This window comes from Pleurodeles waltl, chromosome 5 (assembly GCF_031143425.1).
Source record: "Pleurodeles waltl isolate 20211129_DDA chromosome 5, aPleWal1.hap1.20221129, whole genome shotgun sequence".
Taxonomy (NCBI): Eukaryota; Metazoa; Chordata; class Amphibia; order Caudata; family Salamandridae; genus Pleurodeles; species Pleurodeles waltl.
Window position 1 is genome coordinate 1,293,811,530 of NC_090444.1, and position 21,141 is coordinate 1,293,832,670.

General features: G+C 41.7%; 1 protein-coding gene across 2 annotated transcripts in view; it reads left to right on the forward strand.

Moving 5' to 3' along the window:
* The window catches only part of KLHL32 (kelch like family member 32), an 866,209-nt gene that overhangs the window by 507,916 nt on the left and 337,152 nt on the right, over nucleotides 1-21,141 (forward strand). For both annotated transcript variants that reach the window (XM_069235531.1, XM_069235532.1), the window contains exon 6: nucleotides 5,731-5,946. In XM_069235531.1, the coding sequence (XP_069091632.1) occupies nucleotides 5,731-5,946 (216 nt within the window). The remainder of the gene's footprint in view (nucleotides 1-5,730; nucleotides 5,947-21,141) is intronic.

Below are 21,141 nucleotides of genomic sequence, written 5' to 3' on the forward strand. Positions count from 1 at the left end.
CTGGTTTCACATTGTGCAATTCAGCCAATAGATGTATATTTTGCACTTCCTCTATATCAACCTTACAGCTAGCCCTCCTCCAAGCCCCTACTCTTCCCAGACAGCCACCCCTACTGGCATTAATGAGTCCCTCAGTCACATCACATACCAAACTAAGGCCCGTGAGAAAACGTTTATTAGTATCTAAGTTCTAGAGCAAACCCAGTAACATACTCAGATGTGTAAATTACCAAAATCTTGGCACGAGTGTGATATGCCAGTCCAGCAAGTTATTTATCTTTTAAGACAAGGAGGAGCCCATGAGGTGAGGACTCACGTTTTCAAAGCCCGTAAGGTCAGTGATCTTTTTTTTTTTGCTGGAACCTTAGAATTTTCACCACCCGCGCTCTGGTATCCCTCTGCTTGTGTTTAGGGTGTATGTAGACATTGATGATTGCAAGTTGAATTTTGACATCCGGACAGCTAATTGGAATGATGATTGGGTTTACAGCTGATGAACTGGAGTGTAGTAGTTTGCCTGTACCTATCCACGATGTAGAAATATATGTCACTAGGCCATCCCATAAGTGGCCATATTTTGCTTCTTTATGGACCGGCACAGAGAAGTTTGTGAAGCCCTGTAGATAGAAAGGGTCTTCAAGCCACATTTCTTGTTAGAGGATAATGTCAAAAGGTTACAGGTGTGTTAAAACTTCTAGATCTAGTACTTTGCATTTTTAAATTCCACAAGCACAGGTGAAGAAACTGAGGTATTGCCTTGGTCCTGGTGCTCTTATTCAGGTTGTGTCATGAGGTGCACATGTTGTTTATAACTTTAGAGAGCCATCGCCAATCTCTGTCAGAGTGCCCAAGTATGTGCCAATGCAGCTCAGTCGTAACAATGGAGGAAGCTCATGGTGATTTCCTCAAAGCCCCCTTAAGGACTGAGTATAAAGCAGTGCATGAACAAGTTTAAACCGTTGTTAGTGCCCGAGATAGAAAAGGGAAGGGGTACCCTCCTCCAATAAATGGCCTTAGTCTTATCCCCCCATTTCCAAAGAGCTGGCCTCTCATTTAGTACCTTCTGAGCAATATCTACCTATCTCCAGGTTGTGTTGTTTGCTGCGTTCTGTGTGATTCTTTCTGCCACAATGAATTCTATTGAGCCCAAGTCCGTTGACTATAGGAATGCCAAATTGCTAGCAACCTTCTGATGTTGCCTCTATTTGTCCCCCTTGATCTATAGATGCACAAAAACGTTACTATATGATTTGTGACAGGTTGAGTTGTTTGCTCAGTCTGTAGGTCATCCCATATTGTGCTAGGATCTAGTTCTTTTAGGAGGGTAGAACCTCACAGAGTAAAGCAGGGGGGCCAGGTTGCTGGTTATTTCCCTGGCAAGGCATTTGCTTTCAGAGCTGCTTCCTTACTTAGGTCCCCATCCTTAGCAGTGAACTTGCCTAAGGATCTACCTCCGCCTAAAGGTTTACATGAAAAGCTAGGGCTTTTGGCTAGACCCGCACCTTACAATGGAATGCCATTCAAAGAAACTGGCAGCTACCTGTTTCAGTTTTCTAAGAACCCTTAGGAAAATCTTGAAATTACTTCCATTTTCAGCCAAACGACTTCTTACTCAGGCTCTGATACTTTCACGTCTCGATTGTGGGAACGTAGTGCTCCTGAACTCTCCTTCGCATGTTCTATAGAGACTTCAGGTGGTGCAGAATGCTGCTGCTCGCCTACTCACAGACACCCCCAGACATTCATCTGCCACTCCAGCCTTGGCTTCCCTCTATTGGCTTCCGATTGCACAACGCATTATTTTTAAAGCTGTGTTTTATTTACCGAGCCCTTCAAAACAAGGGTCCAGTCTTCCTCAGATGAATGATCACTCCCTATACCCCCCAGAGAATACTCAGATCTTCTTCAGCTTTTTTAATTAACTTCTTTTGTGCTAAGAAAGTTAGATGGGGGTAAATCCTTCACCTGTAGAGCAGCTAAGATCTGGAACTCCCTCACCTTGGAACTTCTTCATGACATGTCAGAATTTTCTTTTCGTAGAAAATTGAAAACTGTATTGTTCCCTGTTTAGGTCTGTTCCTCTTACCTAGTGATCTTCCTCAGCACTGGGAGGCCTTCGGGTAGCCATGCGCTCTACAAATCCTCCAAACTAAACTAAACTAAACTAAGTGCACATGTCAGTTTGGCTGTTATAAGATGGCCAGCCAACCTGACATGCGCACTTGCAAGTGCCCACCACTCCTCCTCCCTCCCATGGCCCCACTCTAGACTCACATGGCTAAGTCAAACAGTGACAAATATCTATTTGTCACTGCCTGACTGAGCTGGGGGGCGACACTGATGGAGGCCCTGCCCCTAGAGTACAGGTGTCACTATGGCTACTGGGAGAAGGAGCACTTTCCTCAGACAACCAGGAAGATGAATAAACACATATTTCTCAGCATCCAGTCCTTCGAACATATTTACCTTGCTGAGATCAGATGTTTTGGTTTGTGGATGTTTAATTAACTTGGTCATAAAGACATCAAAAGGTGCAGCATTGTCTCCTGATCACATTTGTGTGCTCAATTACTTCACTATCAGGATAACTTTTTGTTAGACCTGACCACCTTGGTGTGGTCTTCTGACAAACTTTTTGCCTTCTCCCCTTCTGTTTTCTAAAATTCATTCTTATTGGCATTAGGACTTTGTGCAGATTCCCCCTGCTGGCCAGTGTTAATGTGCTCTCTCCCTAAAACATGGCAAAATTGGCTTACAACTGATCTGCACATTTAATTTACTTTTAAGTCCCTACTATATGGTACTACATGTACCCAAAGTTTGTAAATTAAATCCTACTAGTGGGCCTGCAGCACTCATTGTGCCACCCGACTAAAGTAGCACTTAAAAAAACATCTCTGGCCTGCCATTGCAACCTGTACTACTGTAAGGCCTATACCACCCTTTGGATAACACTGGGTTAGCCTATCACATTTAATAAGTGGTAGCTTTTGATTAGGAGCAGGTTGGAATGTCCTGTCTGGACTGAAATGAACTGTAATTTAAAACCTGCTTTAATGATAAAGTTTGATTTTAAGTCACAATTTTGAAACTGCCACTTTTAGAATGTTCATATTGTCCTGCGTTAACCATTTAGTGCCTGCTGCTAGGGTCCTGGGTCACATGACTGTGAATGGCACTGCTGTTGGGCTTTGTGTATTCCTCCCAGACAGTGTGACAAAGAGGACTGGTTGTTGGCAGGACAGGCCATCCTTCACCCTGGTCTTTTTGGAGTAGCCTTGACAAGGGAAGGGAAGAAATTCCCAGAACTCTAGGTAAGGGTAGTGTATAGAAGCCTCCACACTTCAAAGGCTGGCCCCGGGTATAACTAGTGGACCCTCAGAACAACCTTTAAGTCTACTCCTTGACCTGTGGAAGATTTGAATTGACTACCTCAACCCACATAGGACTTCCCTGCTGCTACCAGACGACTGTCTGCTGCTAGCTGCCTGCCTTGTTTCTTTGAGGAGAACTGGACATATGCGACTCTGTGGGCTAGCTGGCTGGCCACCTGTGAGAGTTACAGGGACATAAAAAGTGTCAGAGACCTTGCACCCTGCAATTGGCCTCTGCTGGAATGAGACCTAACCTACCAAGTGGTGCCTCCGAAGTACTGGACCCCTGGTTGTGGCGTTGGTCGTATTGTTCCTGGCTAACCCTGTAACTTGCTGATCCACCCAAGGTGCATCGCTGGTCGGGCTGACTTCACCATAGCTCCTGGTACTTTCTTCTTTTCAGCAGCAAATCCTGTTCAGTGTGTCCAATCAGAAGAGGTATCCGGCCTAGTGGAACTCTCGTGGCTAAAGCCTGCACCTTCGTCCCGAGGAGATCTTCAACTTACAAAAAAGTGTCAAGGTCTAAAGGTAGAAATCATCACCTTAACTCCATCCAGTGGCTCCCCGATGTTGACGATGCCTCCTCAGACACCAATGCTTGCTTTGCCTCACTAAACTTTACCTTCTCATAAAATAATGTTCAGAATTTCTAATAAGTCTGGAGGTAAGCCGAGACCGCACTCAATCCACCTTTTATATTAAACCCGCACTCCATCCCAGTCTGCCTTAACTTTTAACTTTGCCCCGGTCTTGCACAACCTGATACCCACTGTTGACACTTTGATCTTTTTGGTGCTAGTTTTCACAAAAATAAATAAATTCATAACTCGGGTTCTACCAATTGGATTTAATTTGTTTTGATGACAGTAGCGCTGAGAACCCCCAGTGGGGTGGCCAGGTGCTTTACAAATTGACAGATGTTATTTATTAAAATGTATCCTATTCTTCTACATTGGTTTGAGATTTTTCTTGTGTTGTGTTTTCACTTTGACTGCTTGTGCGCCACATAAATACTTTACACAGTGCCTCTAAGTTAAGCACAGGTTACTTTAGTGGCTTTCGTGGTTCACCCTGATAAAGGATTGTGGTTGTTGCTTGAGTAAGGTGTCCACCCCCTCAACCAATAACCTAATTTCTTACGATATTGTATTTACAGCTTTTTTGTTCACAAATTAAATATGGGCATCACATGGCATTTTCTAAGTATGCAATGAAATACTAGTTCTTTGCCAAAAGTATCTACTGTTCAATATATCTTTATCCCCTATACTTCCAGCATTTACAATGCAAACTTAATCTTCTGACTTCTTTTCATAGCAATGTTCATGGGTACAGCTTAACTTTGTTAATTTAGCCTGTTCAGCAGAAGGGGGTCAACTCCCAAATTGACATGTTGGTAGCCCAAGATGTTGCTTCTTTATGGGATTTCGTTTCTAGGAAAGCTTGGGCAACAAGTACAAAGTTGCCCACTATTGCCAAACACTACCACTGACAAAAAAGCCAGTCCTGTCAGCTTTGCCAATGCTTATTTAAAAAACATTACTGGGAAGGGAGCAATCCCTTTTTCACAATTCCTAGAGTAGGAGTAAAGTTATCAACAATTTAGCTAGTGTAGTTTGTCCTAGTTGTGGCTCGCTTTTTGCTACCCAATCAGAGGATAGGGTGGCCCATTCTCCTTTGTTGCATTCAGGCCCTTGACACTTGCCAATTCAATGTGCTTGCTTATTGCAATAGTAGCTCAAATTAAACATTTACCAGGGCAGCTTTTTGTTCTCAGTACATCCGTGGCCTCAGTGCGTAGTGAGAACCATTCTGCGACTGCCACTGGAATTACCAGTGCATGCCGATCTCAACATAGTCAGAAATGGTTGCACATCCAGCAGGAGCCACGTCTTGACATGAATACCCCTGGGCTTTACAAAGTCCAACAATCTGTTTGTATATAGATTACATGAATAAACACTGGTCATTGACTACTTTACTCTCTCGTTCTCAAAAGTATCTTCAAAGATCCCAAGGCCAATTCTCCATGCATTTTACTAACACACGTACAAAACATACACACCTGCAAAACATTTCTGCGTACTGTCCTGTGGTAGATCTTGAGCACCAGTGTTTTTTTAGGTACTGACTATTGTGTTAATTTAACCGCTGTTGGATATTTTTTATAATTGTAAACGTTATGTTTTCACAGTCATCTGTTCTGGCTTCAACAAAGCGGATAATAAGACACTCTATCATAATAAAAAACTGATTTTAATGTCTTTACAACAAAGATTAATTTAATTACAAATATTCTTGACGGTGTCAATGTACCAGATTCACTTTTACAGCATACTTCCTTTTCATTTTGCAGGAATTGAATAGCTTTAATTATTTGGATCTGTACAAACTTGCTGACCTCTTTAACCTCACGTACCTTGAGACTGCTGTGGTCAACTTCCTAGTGAAGCACCTGTCTGAGCTGCTGAACGGTCACCCTGAGGAGTTCCTGGTCCTCCCTTATCGTCTTCTGCGGGAGGTCCTGAAGAGTGATCAACTGACCTCATTGAGTGAAGAACAAATCTGGCAGGTACAACTTCAGTTAAACATTTTATAACAAGATGATTCCCCATTGTATCAGTAGGTTTGAAATAAAAATAAGCGTATCTGGTGCTTAGAGAGCATTGACCACTTTTGGCTGTATAAGGGCAAGGGTACTCTGACACCGGTTTGCACTTTTAATATAGTTTGCTATGTGAACATTGTTTTTTTTTTTTTTTTTAAATAATCAAAAGAAAAACTTTGTCAAAAAACACACATTCACCTGTTTCTCTCCATTGACACCCACCCAGCTGATCACTTTTAGGATCATTTAACGGTGGATAGGGTAAACAGTTGGCAATGCTGTTTGTTTTTCAAATAAGATAAATGTCTAATATTCAGTAAAATAAAAGAAGGGTCAGAGATAATTTATTATCAACATGGAGTGTTTTGGGAAATTGAGTCAGCCAGCACATATTTTGTCCCTAAAGCTGTGCGCAGTCCCAGGGCTTTTTCAGGGCTAATGCCTAGATGTGTGGTTAATCTCCAAATCCACTGGCCATCTGCCCCATCAAAGATTGACACATGCCCAATTAATTCATTGCACATCTTGAAATCCCCCATGTTGGTTATATCACTCATTCCAACTAAGTGCCACCTTTCTTTTGAGGCCTCCGGAAACCTCAGATATGTTGCTGCAATTTCAAAAACACTTTTCTTCTGAAACTGAACTTAACAAAACAGAAACGACAATGCCAAGCCGCTCATCAGAAGCCAAATATTCAGAGATAAAATATCATATTAGTGTTTACTCCCTCCCCTACCTGGCTGAGGCACACACACTGTGAAATTGGCTCTGAGCGTTCAATTGTCACTGAGCATCTTTTTAGGTTGAATCGTAAGAGACTATGGGCCTCATTACAACATTGGCGGGCGGCAAGCACCGCCCGCCAAGTTGTAACCGCCGTGCGTCCGCCAATGCGTGCGCACTCCCACAGGGGCCCCGTGACTCCCCGTACTGCCAGCCTTTTCCTGGCAGTTCAAACCGCCAGGAAAAGGCTGGTGGTAGGGGGACTCGTAATCCCCTGGGCAGCGCTGCTAGCAGCGCTGCCCTGGCGAATTACTACCGCCAGGTCCATTGTGGTGGGAAACCGCCGGCCCCGGCGGTGCGACTGCGGCGCTTCTGCCGTGGTCGTAATGACCCTGGAAGCACCGCCAGCCTGTTGACGGTGCTTCCCTCATTTTAGCCCTGGCGGTCTTGTACCGCCAGGGTTGAAATGACCCCCTATATTTGCTAATATGCTCAAGATCAATAGTTATCGATTTTATTGGAACTTGCATTCTTTTTTCCTTGAAAGACAGGACCCATCCATAGGTGTCTGTGTGGCCCCATTGGGTGGCTAGGACAGACTGTCTGTCCTACTGTGGACCACCTCTCTCCCTGGTATGGCATTAAACCTGAAAGGATCCGAGGCAACAGCTGTGCTAGATGGGCTGACCTGAACTCACAGCAGACTCAGCAGAAAACCTCTGAAAGTGGAGGGAGGTGACTGTTAAAGATGGTAGTGACTCCTCCAGATTGAGGACCAATCAGGAATAGCCACATAATGATGCGTGGGCCATGTGAGACCTTCCTCTGTCCACACAGGTGTTCCCTAAGTTCCAGTCAGGAAGGAGTTGGGTTACCTGTATCATACTTAAGGTCACACCTCTTTCACCGGGGCAGGATGCTACAGCTACTCAGGATATCAGTCTTACTCCAGTACATTTCTCACAGGTATGTGGGCACTGGAGGGGAAGGGGAGGCTGTAGAGTTTGCTGGAGATACTCAAGACACCAGCTTTGCTCAACTCACCTTCTCTAAAAGGGGCTGAACAGTGGGAAGCACTGCAAGAGAGAACTTAGCCTGGCACTTAGACCGTAAGGACCCCAAGAGCAAGGACCAGTGAGGACTTCCCTTAAATTCAGAGATAAATGTCCTATATATAATAACTGAGGCTGAACTTGATTTAAACAGCAGTATGACATTGCTTCCTACACCTCAACGAGAAAACATGGGATTCTGATTACATTCTGACTAGGAAAACTGTTTCACGGATAATACAATGTATGCATGGATATTGCTGCAATAGGAAAACAATCCTATACGCTGCGTCCCGTTCCTCCAGCATGAGTTTTAACACCTCAGTCTGAAGCCAGGAGTTTGTACAATAACCAACAAAAATAATCAGAAATGTAAATCTATATGAACACCTATTGATCTTAACAGGGCCGTCTTTACTTAAAACACGCAAAATGACCTGTCAAGATCGACATCTCTTGCAGGCTTTCATACCATTGTTACTACTATATTGTATTTTATTGTAGCAATTGTTTTGCGCTTCATAGGACTGTCATGGCCACGGAACACTCTCCTGGTCAGTCAGACCTGATTTGTTGTGTATGGTGTGGTGAATGTAAGTTTATTATGTGTGGATCAGAGGGCTGCTCTAATCATTTCTATGAATTGGTAGGTGCATTTACACATGAAATGAGGTGGAAAGGTGCGAGGTATAGTGTTGCTAAGTTGAAACCTAGAGGTATTTGTGGAGGATTCTTATTCTTGCTGGGAGCAAGTTCCTGAGTTCGACTTAAGGATTAAAGACCACCAACGAGTCACCCGGACCCACATTTCTAGTTTTGCTGCATATGGTGGTGTAGCTGACCAACTCGGAGATGTACCCTGTTAAAGGTGACTGTGACCTTTGACACTTTAGTCACAATTACATTCTAGTCAGGTCCATATAAAAAAGGAAATATTTATAGTGCTGCATGTAATGTAAAATACTATTTCAGTGTTTCACCAAAATTAAAAAACACACCCAATGAAACTGTCCTACCATAGCATCTATGGAACATCTCTCATTTCAAACATTGCTGTCAAAATCCCATGCACCACTTCGCCCCACTGGTCCAGAATAGAATTCCACGTAGTACCAAGTAGCCACCAGTGGGATGCACTCCCACAGTAAGATATGCTGTGCTTTTACCTAAATCAAAAAAATGCCGATTTTGAATTTCCTCTGAATCCCTTTGACGACACACGTTGCTCCTTGCTATATATACCTGTTCCCATTTTCACACACGTTAAGATGGCTTTGTGTGGTCCATATGTTTGCAGCATTTCTTCTTGAGTAAGTTACAAACATTTTTTTAAAATACATTTGATCCATGAATTACTGTTGTGAAATATAGAGTGCAGATTGATTTTTTTAATAGACTACTGCAGAAAGCTTGTATAAACTAACAAAAAAAGACCGCATACACTTGGTCAGCATCTCCTGCAATCCCACTGTTGTAAAGAATATGCGACAAAATCTTGACAAAGGAACAATATGCTCTTGTTTACTTGTGAGTATTCTATTAAAATGGATACAATACATTTACTGCATTTCTGCCAGTTGCAAAGCAGCAAGTGCTCGTTCCTGCTGCTTGGTATGTTTTAGGCGTGTCCGCGGTCCATGCAGCAGCAATGTGTATCATTTTGAGAGCCCATCCAAGCCTTCTGTACTGTCCACTTACGTGTTATCGTAATTGCCTCTCTAAAGGTTAGTAATACCGTTACGTAGAAATTTTAATAACATTATTATGCTGCCGGCTATATTTGTTTATTTCTAGACCTTGAGAATGAATTAAAAGCACGCATAAATATTTACCCGCTCTGGAAGTCAGCAAGCAATAAGAACCTGCTTTGCTTTATCTTGGTAAATACATAATTCCCTCACAGTCAACCCAATAGAGAGAAATCAAATCAGACTGGCTGCATTGCCTCAAGTGTAGTTAAGTTCATCATTTTGCTAAGGTTGTACTGGTAATGCAATATACCATGGAAGAATCTAATATTCAGCCCTGGGTGAAGATTGGGTAGGCCAGAGGATTAGTGTCAGTGTGCTTTATAGAAGTGAAACTTGATGGACAGGCTGAAGCCGGATCCGCAGAATCTCATTAAACTGGCGAATTGTTCATTACTGAGCGTCCTCACTGTAATAAAGTGCTCATTGACTTTGACAAAGCCACGTCCCAGTGCCTTAAAGAAGAACAGCAAAACGAGTGCTGTTGGGAAACAAAGGGAAATTGGCACAAAGTAGATCGCGCAATAGAAGAAAGAAGCAGGGGAAGCTCAAGCTTCATCATTACTGTATATGTTGGCTGCCAGTAACCTTAGGAGCAGAGCACTGAAAATGCATTCATGCGGCGACACATTTGTCGGCAGAATCGTATGCATTTGTATTTGAACAGTGTTCTTCATAATTAAAAGCATTGTGTCTATGACCATCCATTCAGCATTCCACTTGCCTTTTTTAAGTGATTACTCCTTGCATAGCATAGGTTCGGGAGAGAGTGACAACCGACCAGGCTTTTGTGTGTAAATGGAATCCCATTATTGTTGGTGGAATAATATCTGCAGGTTGCAATTAAGTCACAAGTAAAATGTGTAGCCACAGTAGAAGATATCAAATTCAGAGTAGGCATTTCCAGACTCACCAACCTTACATGCGAATATGCACACCGCTGACTGTTCGCTCTCAGACTGCTGGACAATGATGAGGTTCAGTGTATGGCTTTGTGTATGTCTTTGTTTTATTGCAAACTATGCACCTATGGAAATTCTCAAACCACCTAACACAAAATTTAAGTATCCGAATATCCAAATGTATTCATATGTTAGACATCTTCATTTTAAATGTAATATGGTATAATTCACCTAGAAACAAGTAATATTCATGAACCCAATGCATTTCAGTGGACCGGTCTTCAGGGGTAGTTCTGAAACAAAAATTTGATGTGGCATGTAAATCAACATATGCAATAAACTCATTAGAGGTCTTTACTTAATGTCTCATAAATGTCTTATGATATCTGTCCTGACAAAGTCATTAACTCGTGTGTAACCATCAGCGGATTTGTTGAACAACTGTAAATCCTTTTACAGTGAAAAGTACTTGAGAAAAACTGCTATCCCTAGAAAAGTGTCTTGGAAAAAGGGAACAACAACAAACACAATTTAAAAGGAAGTGATGTACTCAATATCCCGACATAGCAAAGCAGCATTCTCCACAATCAGTGGCTGGGCTCAATATGTGACACTTGATTCTGTTGGTCCGCCCACCATTAGGATCTTGAATAAAGTATTTTCTAACTTGCAAAGGTTCAGTAATAGCAAGAAATTCAACCACAAAACAAAAAAAACTTTTACAAAGTATTTGTTCCATATCCAATTTAGTTTGTAAATAAATGAGCTCTGTAAGTGAGCCCAATCTACAAAATTGACCATGTGTCATACTTGGGTAAATAATGTATTTAAAAAACACGTTTTAAGCAAGTTGTTGCTGTATTATCTACCTTGTTCTTACACAGTGGTCTGTGGAGCAAATACTCTGACCTGGTATTTTTGTACACAGGACAGTTAACAGTGCCTTTATTCGTGTTTTATTTTAGGAAGCACACGTAAACTTAGCACTGTTGTACCTCTTAATTGCTTCTAATTCGTATCCCTGAAAGATCATTTGCAGAACAGAACTTCAAGTACTGTGAAATGCAAAATGCTGCAGAGAGTGGATGAATTCCTTTTCTGGCTTCTTATTGTGAGCATCAGAAAAGTATCCCACAATTGAGTACACATAGGGTTTGTATGTTCGGAAACAGCAGAGAGGCCCATGTTTTATATTAACAAACCTTCTAGAATACTTGTGCATTATTCAGTGCACAAGTAATGACATGTTCTCATACAGCAAGGCCTGTGCTGTATGTAATGTTATTTAAACCTATAATAAAGCCTTGCTATACATGCCAAAGCTCACATTATGAAACTTATCTCAAACATGAAGCTGGACAGATCCTCCCCCAGCCCATGGCAAATGCAAAAACACTTGAATTCACCATTGAGAGTAATTTCACTTTCCAAATCCAGTACTAATAATGGGCAACAGTGAAGCAAATTTAATAAGTACAAATGGAGGCACTCATTATGAGGCGTGTGCATTTTTACGATAACCTTATAACCACGAGGCAGAACTTTAGAAAGGACAAGGCAAACTGTGTTGCTGTCACCAAGCTTTGATGGTGTACTGTTGTTGGGGTGACTTAATTGTCCTAAATTCTGTAATTAAAAAAAAAAAAAGCATCACTGAAAATGCTCATCATACATACAACTTAATTGAATTTGAACCGTATTTGTGACTATGGACAGAAATCTGCATCAATTGTGTGCTGACAGGGGTCTTAAATAGTCGAGGAGCGGGGGCAGCAGTATTTTACAACCTTAGGTAGTGATAAGAGATTATTTCTCACATAAACATTCAAGAAAAGTGCTCCAACAATACAGGACAAAAATGTAACTTCACAAAAGGCAACACAGCACATCCCATATATATATATATATATATATATATTTATTTTTTTTTTTTCTCACTTAAATAACTATAACTCGCGCCCCCGCCATGCACAATTTTTTCATCAAAAATGTTACTGCAATATTACATTGATATTATCGATAATGTTATCAAAGATGTCATCAGTGCCATAATTTGTGGGGTAATTAGCAGTGCATGGCAAGGCCACAAGTTATAGTTACCTTAGGGCACTAGTTATAGTTACTTGAGATAACTATAACAGGTGAATTTCTATGATTTTGTATAGTTAAAATGTTAACATAACTATAAGGTCCCTGTAACCTTTGGCTTTTTAAGTGAATTTCTGTTTTTTTGGGTTTTTTTTTTTTTACGGAAAGTAATTTTCATTACTAAACCTTAATTCAACTACCACCGCAGATGGCCTTCGGCCAACCCCCTATAACCACCCCACCTAGCACTGCGCACAGCCTTCGGCTGTGCACAGAGGTGTTGGCTACAGGGCCTGGCCTGCGGCCAACCCCACTAACCACTCAACTCCACGTTGTGCACGGCCTTTGGCCATGCGCAGCGGACGTTGGCCGAAGATCAGCGTGGCCCTCCTCCCCCAGCCAATTACAGCCCCAGGGACCTCATCGCCAAGGTCCCACCCTTCTAAAAATGTTTCTGGGGGGAGGGGGCATGTGGCCCCCCCTACCCTGACCAATTTTACCCTCGGGGACCTGGGGAAATAACCACAGACACACATACACTTGAACCCTCAACTTTCAGTGTACAGGTCTGAGACCGTAACCACTAGGCCAAAAGTGACTTCTTAGCATGTTGTGCCCAGACTTAGCTATGGGATTGAACCCAAAGAGTTTGAGTGGAAAAAGACTTCAATGTTTAACAGTCAAAACACTGGAAAATAAACAGGCACACTGTCATGCGATACAATGATTTAAACCTTCAGTCGACTGAGTGACAGCCCAAGAGCTTTACCATTAGGCCAGAAATGGCCATGGTCTGCTGTCCATCAAATCCTAACTATAATATTCTTACCTAAGTCTGACTCTTTGAAGCCATTGTATGGAGAGGCGATTGCAATAATAATCTCTCTCTCTCTTCCATCCCATTATGAGACAGAAGAGAGAGAGAGAGAGTGTGTGACAAGACGGTGGGAGGAGCCTCAAGGTCCCCACGGTCCTAGCTGGCTCCTTGCGTCCTGGGTGTACGTGCACTGCTCACACAAGAAGGAAGCTGCTTGAAATAGCAATGTTTTCATCTGTTGTGTGCAGGCAAACAGATTAAAACTCCTCTTTCTGCCTAACAGCTCCCATTGGTAGAAAGTGGACTTTGGGACTGCGGACTGTGTCTTGTCAATCAGCTTTTAAGAAACAGTTGAAAACATGTCTCTTCAATCAGTGTTAATTGCTGGTGATCCTCCTGACCTGTTGGCGTATGCGCTGGGACACTCTCTCGAGTAGCCATGTGCAATATAAGTCTTTATTCAATTCAATTCAAAATTCAACTTTGTTTGATTTTGCTTGGTGGGAGCTTGAGCTCCCACCAAGCAAAAGCAAACAGATGTGTCCCTGAGGTGGCACATAGCAGGAATCAGCTGTGAGGCCCCCCTTCCAACATGTATTGCCCTGGGGAGATGGTGGTCTCCCAGGGCCAGGGTCCTGAAACTGACCCCCTCATTGTTTTATTTTAGCCCTGGGGAGGGGGCGCAGCCCCCCAAATACATTATTAGTTGAGCCCTGTGGAGGTTTTAATTTTCAGCGGTTCTGCTGCAGCTCCAGCTAAATTTTTTATTTTTTTTAATGCTTTTTTGCTCTGAGACCCCCCGGCACCAGAGGTAAAGGGTCACGGTTTCCCTAGCCTGGCCCCTTTTCTTTTATTGTTTTTTTTTGGGGGACTCTGCAGAAGCTGAGTCCCAGCATGACTGCCAACACTTCCTTGTTGAAGTATTATTAGCCCATCAGATTTCAGCACCAGATCAGGAGGGTTCACGGAGCCTTTGTGTCCCTAAATAAACAAAATTGGATTTTATTTAACTTCTCAAAAACTACTGAACGAATTTACACCAAATAACAAAATGGTTGCTTTTTGGACCAAGAGCTACATTTCTGCCAAATTTGGTGTATTTCCATCCAGTTGTTCGGGCACTATTGCTGTTCAAAGTCCCTATGGAAAAGTGCATGGGGAAAAAACGTTTTGGGACCCACCCTTTTTCTCGGGCCCCTCTTGACGGATCACCCTGAAACTTTCCAGATAAGCAGCTGACCTGAGTGTCGCGTTTTTTTAGGAAAATTTTGTGAAGATTCGTAAGATACAGGCAAGTCAAAAAAACACTTTTTCTATAGAAACGAGGTCCTAAGTAGGTTAGTTATATAAATATATATATATATATATATATATATATACATATATATATACATATATATATTCTTGTCACTTATCACCACCTTCACAAATTTACTTTACTGCTACAGTGGTGAAAGGTGTTTAAACTAAGTACTACCTTACTTACCATCAAGAACATGTAATAGCACCAGTCAATAATGTTTTGTGAGCACTGGAAGTTCCAATTTCCACAGTTTAGGGGTGTGCCCTAAAATAGTTGAAAAGCCAATTGAGTGACAATTTGCCTCTTTAGAAAGTGATAAATGGTTGCTGAACTTGAAAGGAAAGTGCTGCTTTTGGCTGGAAAAGTAGCATCATTCTCTAAAGTACTTGCACAGCACAAGATAAGACAAAACAGTAAGTTAACTGTTATACCTGTCCACTGTTCTTTGCCCTCTCTATCTCCTTGTGGTACTTAGCTGAGATGGTCTACAGCATTGTCTCCTTAGTGTTCCAAGTTGGTAAGCTGGAGTCTGGTGGTCATTTACCAGGGGCAGTTCCTCCTCAGGGGCAAAAGGGTTTTGCCTCTCTACCAAAACAGCCACAACAGCATCATTTAAAAATGACCACGTATCACTCCCGACTTTTTAGTGGACTGGGTTAAGCCTGGTTGATGTGTTGAAGGGGTGAAGATATTGCATCGTATGTAGCAAGTTTGAGAGGTCTAGCATTGTCTTGTGAGTTTCATCAATTATTAGATTCTCTGATACGGGACCAGATAGTGAGGTGTGCATATGATAAAAGGATAAGGGAGAAATTACTAGTAAAAGACCCGAATTTGGAGGAAGCTATACGAATTGCTAAAGGGATGGAACATGCGGCTATGTGGTTAAAAGAAATGGAGGAGGTTCCTAAAGAAACAGAACCAGGAATCATAACAGAGATCAGAAAGAAAGATGATCCACGGGTTAAAGTGGAGTGGAACAAGCCGACTAAGAATTCTGAAACAATAAAAGCAAATACTGAGGAGAAACGTAAAATACAGGAATGGAGAGTAATAAAGTGCTACCGTTGTGATGCACCTGGGCACATAGCATCAAGTAGAACATGTGCGGCTAGGAATGCAATTTGTCGTACATGTGGTAAGAGGGGACATTTTGCCAAAGTTTGTAGGTTAAAGAGCAATGCAGGAAACAAAACCATACAGGAAGTTCAAGATGTGTGTGAGACGTTGGAAGATATCATTTTGACTGTAAATGAAAAAGTGTTGCCTGGCGAATGTAATGGAACATCAGTTCAAGTGTTAAGAAAGGAGAGTACAGATGTACTGGAAAAGCCTCATGCAAAGGTATTGTTAGACAATGTATGGGTCAAGCTTCTGGTGGATTCCGGGAGTTTGTTTACTCTCATATCTAAAGAGGTGTATGATTCCAAATGGATGGAATCAGCAGATAAAAATCTATCAGTTCCTGACATAAAAGCTGTGGGTTATGCGGGAAAGAGAATAGATATTGTTGGAATGCGCTGGATGTCAATCTCTTTTAAAGGAAGGACCGTTAATGGAAAAGTATATATCACGGACTATGGAACAAATCTGCTGGATTGGCGTCCTCAAAAAGACCTTGGCATAATTTTAAATCCCAACGCAAAGGAACCGGTATTACTTACCAGCGATGTGGACATTGGAGTGGTATCGGAGTCATTGCAACATAGCTTGATTGATAAGTTTCCAGAGGTTTTTTCCGGAAAATTAGGTTTTCTAAAAGGATTTTCTCATAAAATCATATTGAAGAAGAACGTTTCACCTGTGGTGCATAAAGTGAGAAATATTCCGAATTTAATGAGGGAAACTTTGAAGCAAGAATTGGAAAAACTGTTGAGGGAAGATATCATCGAACCCATAGAATCTTCTGAGTGGTTAGCTCCGGTGGTTGTAGCACCGAAGGAGGGCTGGAAAATCCGCTTATGTATAGACCTTAGGGACCTCAACAGATGCATATGGGTCGACCGGCAACCATTGCCTAACATTGCTGAAATGTTGTCAGTAAGAACAAAAGGGAGTGTATTCACTGTTTTAGATATGTCTTCTGCGTACCACCAGATAAACCTACATGCAGATTCGCGACATTTAACATCCTTTGTAACTCCATTGGGGGCCTTTCGGTATAAGAGGATGCCATTTGGGCTTGCCTCTGCTTCCGCTGTATTTCAAAGGATGATGGAGCGAATCTTTGGTAACATGACTCAAATATTATGTTTTCAGGATGACATACTGATTGTGGGTGAGAGTGAATTTCATCATGATCTTTTGTTTTTGGAAGTGATGAAGAGGTTAAAAGAGAATGGATTAACAATCAAGAAAAAAAAATGACAAATTCGGAAACAGGAGGTGACGTATTTGGGACACACCATAAGTAAGGATGGTATCAGGCCCAAAAAGAGCATAGTATCGGCAATTGAACATGCACCAGAACCCAGTTCAAGAGATGAGTTGAGGTCATTCCTGGGACTCGCTGAATATTGTTCAAAATTTGTGAAAAACTTTACTGAGATTGTTGAACCACTAAGAATGCTCATGAAAAAAGGTGTAACATACAAGTGGGATGAGATTTGTAAAAATTCCTTCCAAGAATTGAAAGATTGTATCTTGAGGGTTCCCACTCTGGGTATATTTGATGTAAATGCCAAGACTTTTTTAACCACTGATGCTAGTAATGTGGGTATTGGAGCTGTATTGTCACAGGTTAAAGAGGGTGAGGAACGTATAATTGGTTTTGCATCTAGAAGGTTACAAGGTGCTGAGATCTCATATTCTGTAATTGAAAGGGAGGCCCTGGCATGTTGTTGGGGAATTAACCATTTCAATTTTTACTTATGGGGCTTACCCTTTAAATTGAGGACAGATCACAAACCATTAACGTATATTTTTAAGGGAGGACGTGGACTTAAAGGTAGCGTTACGCCACGGATTTCTAAATGGTTATTATCTGTGTTGAGTTATAATTTTGTGGTGGAATTTGTGAAAGGGAGTAAGAATGTTGTGGCAGATTATCTTTCTAGAGTACCCGAGAATGATGGGGAGCTTGCAGTGGATGGAATGGAAGATATGATAGGAACCGTTTTGGTTGAATTGTCTATAACGGCTCAGGAATGGGAAGATGCTGTGACAACTGATCCTGTGCTAAAGATTGTGAAGGAAAAGGTAGTAAATGGATGGAGGGATGACGGTGTGAACAATTATGGTGACCTGGTTGAATATCTTAAAGTCAGAGATCAGTTAAGTATAGTTAATGGGAGGTTACAGAGGAGGAATCAGCTTGTTCCTCCTGCTGGCATAAGGAAACACATTACAGAAATCACGCATCAGGGACATCTTGGAAGGGGAATGATGAAGAGAAAGGTAAGACAATCTTTTTGGTGGCCAGAGATGGACAGACAAGTATAAGAAGTGGTAAAGGATTGTTTTGCATGTGCCAATAGTGATAAGACCAAGGTTCTAAGACAGGCTCCCCTAGCACCTGTAAAGTTTCCAAGTGGACCTTGGGAGAAATTGGCAGTGGATTTCATTGGACCAGTGTTTAAGTTAGGTGTGAAGTATAGGTACATACTTGTGCTAATTGATTACCACTCCAAGTGGTTTATCACCAAACTGGTGGATCATGTGAGAACTAAGGAGGTTATTGAGTTCTTTGAAGAGGTGTTCTTGGAAGAAGGAATTCCTAAGTCCATAGTGTCTGATAATGTTGTGCAGTTTACATCATCTGAAATGGTTGACTACTTACGAAGAGTTGGAATCAGGCATGAGAAAGTAGCTCTTTTCCATCCACAAGCCAATGGTTTAGTGGAAAGAATAAATCGATTGATCATGGATAACATCCAATTATCCTTGGCCAACCAACTTCCTTGGAAAAGAGAATTAAATAAAATGATGTGGACGTATCGCACCACTCCCCATTCTACAACAGGAGTGTCACCTTTTGTATCATTAAAGGGTAGGGAGCCTGGAGTATTGGAATGTCCAATATGGTTAAAAGGCAATCAAAAAGTGATGGTTGACAGGGAATCTATAAAATCTAGGGTCGAGAAATTCCAGGAGAAAAGTGCCTTACAATATAACAAAAGAAGGTGTACTAAACGTTGTCATATACAGAAGGGAGATTGGGTGGCAGTAAGAAAGAGTGGGATTATTGTGAAAGGAGAAAGCAAATATTCTCCTCCGCAACTTGTGCAGGATGTTAGGAAAAATGTTGTGATCCTAGAAAATGGCTCTACGTGGAGTATGGGACGCGTTTGTAAAGATAATTGTTAGTATGCTTATAACGTTAAATGTTATTGCGTAGGATTGTTTAGTTATGTAAAACAAAGTTCAAAATGTTTGTTATATTAAAGGGGGGAGGTGTGTAATGGTCTCAACTTCCATTATTCCTTGGGACATATTTCCCTTGGAATATGGAATGTGATGAGGTAATGTTGAGACCAAGGATGGAATGTGGAGACAGTTGGGAGTACGGAGATAAGGGAGGTTGGATTGTGTCTATGCTGAAGGTGTCGTGATTCTTTATCTTTTATTGAAGAAAATAAACTTACAAAATGAAAGTGGACTTATAAGGAATCAATCTTTACAGTCAGGTTGGCCGGTCCTTTTCGCCACATACTTGAAGACAGTGTTGTGGCCGGCAAATTAAAGAACATGACCAAACACTGTGTGACCTTATTATGAAGCCGTACAGGGATTGGTTATGTTTCCATAAGGATGACATAATGTTCTCCCCTGATCTAACAGCAGTCTAATTTTGGCATGCGTGATTTCTTGCCATTATGGAGGCATGGAGAGCTCTCAGCAGCTGTTTGTCTTGCTCCTGTCACTCTGCTGCGGCCTGGCTGGAAAGTACCTGCCTCCCTGTCCTTAGTGTTTGTATTCTAAGCTGTGTTTCCTGCTGATGTAATTTTAAAAGCAGTAAAGGGAATCCAGGGACATGAACGTGAAATGGGGAAGAGCAAGGAGGGGGGCATGGTAAAAGAGCAGAGGGCAAAGAAAATGGCAGGTCGGAGGTGGATATCTCATATGAAGTCATGGAACTAGTTTAATTACGTTTGTGTCCCTTGATTCTTTTTACTGTCTGCCTGTCTTCTCAGGCCTTGCTGACAGTAGTTCTAGCACACAAACACACAATATTAACACAAATTAAACATACAGGCACAAAAAGTGACATTTACTTGCAATGAACATGTGTCTAGTCACCAAAATGGCAGGTGTAATGAAAAAAGCCCCCCTCTCCAATGTGCCCCACCTGCCCAGCTCCACCACACTCAAACTTCACCAGCCGCCACTGTCATGTACATTTGATGCCCTTGATGCTACCTTAGTTACTCTAATAAATACTTTGCTCTTCTTTTTGGACATTTTTATTAATTCTACACTGGTGAGAAAGATGGGATGGTAACCAGGAAAAGGTCATTACAAAAGATGATTTGGCTTATCACATTAAGCCTAATTTAGTCACTTAAGTAGCTCCTTTCTCTTCACTCATTCATAACTTATGGCCTGATTTAGAACTTGGCGGACGGGTTACTCCGTCACACCGTTGACAGATATTGCATCTGCCAAAATCTAAATCCCATTGTGGCCTATGAGATTTAGGTTTCGGTGGACTGGATAGCCGTCACCGTTGTGACGGAGCAACCCGTCTGCCAAGTTCTAAATCAGGCCCCTAGTCAGGAATGCAGGAATTAAACTCATGCAAATGTGCTTAAGCCTTCAGACCCCGAGGGTCAAAGTTTAGAATAGCTATAGAAAAAAGATGTTAAAGATCAAGACAAGAATATGAACCAGCACCGTTGTTTAAAGCGTGTAAAAAATTTACTCTGGAAAGTTGGTAACCTGGTCTAGGTCAAGAAACCTGCATCATTCCAAGGCAAATCATTATTTTCTGACCCACATAAAAAAACAATGAGGTTAAGAGAAATGTGATGAAACTAATCAATGTACGTACGGGGGCATGGACAAAATGTACTGTTACAGTGGGCTCACTGCAACCAACTCCACAGGATTCCCCGGACTCTGTAGCTGACAGCCTAGATAAAAGTGCAATGCCCATTTGTGGCAACAAGATTCAGTGTGACTACATCTTAGTGTCTCTTTTGTTTTTAGTTCATTAACACGTTTACACTGTTAATACACCAATAAAAAAGCAAAAAGAACACAACAAAACATAGCATGGTACAACAAAAGATTCAAAACATAATGCAACACAACAACCACGGTACTACACAACAGTAACAACGAAACCATGCAGCACAAAACCAACATAACACATTCACCACCACGACAAAATAAAACATTACAAATGTTCTCATAACGTGACCACCACAACAAAATGAAACATTATAAATATGGACAAATGTTCTTATCATACGTTACCACCCCTACAAATCTGCTTATGCAGTACGACCTTAAAACGTGTTTGCACCAAGAACCGCCTTATTTACCATCAAGGACATGTAAAAGCGCCCGTCAAAAACATTTT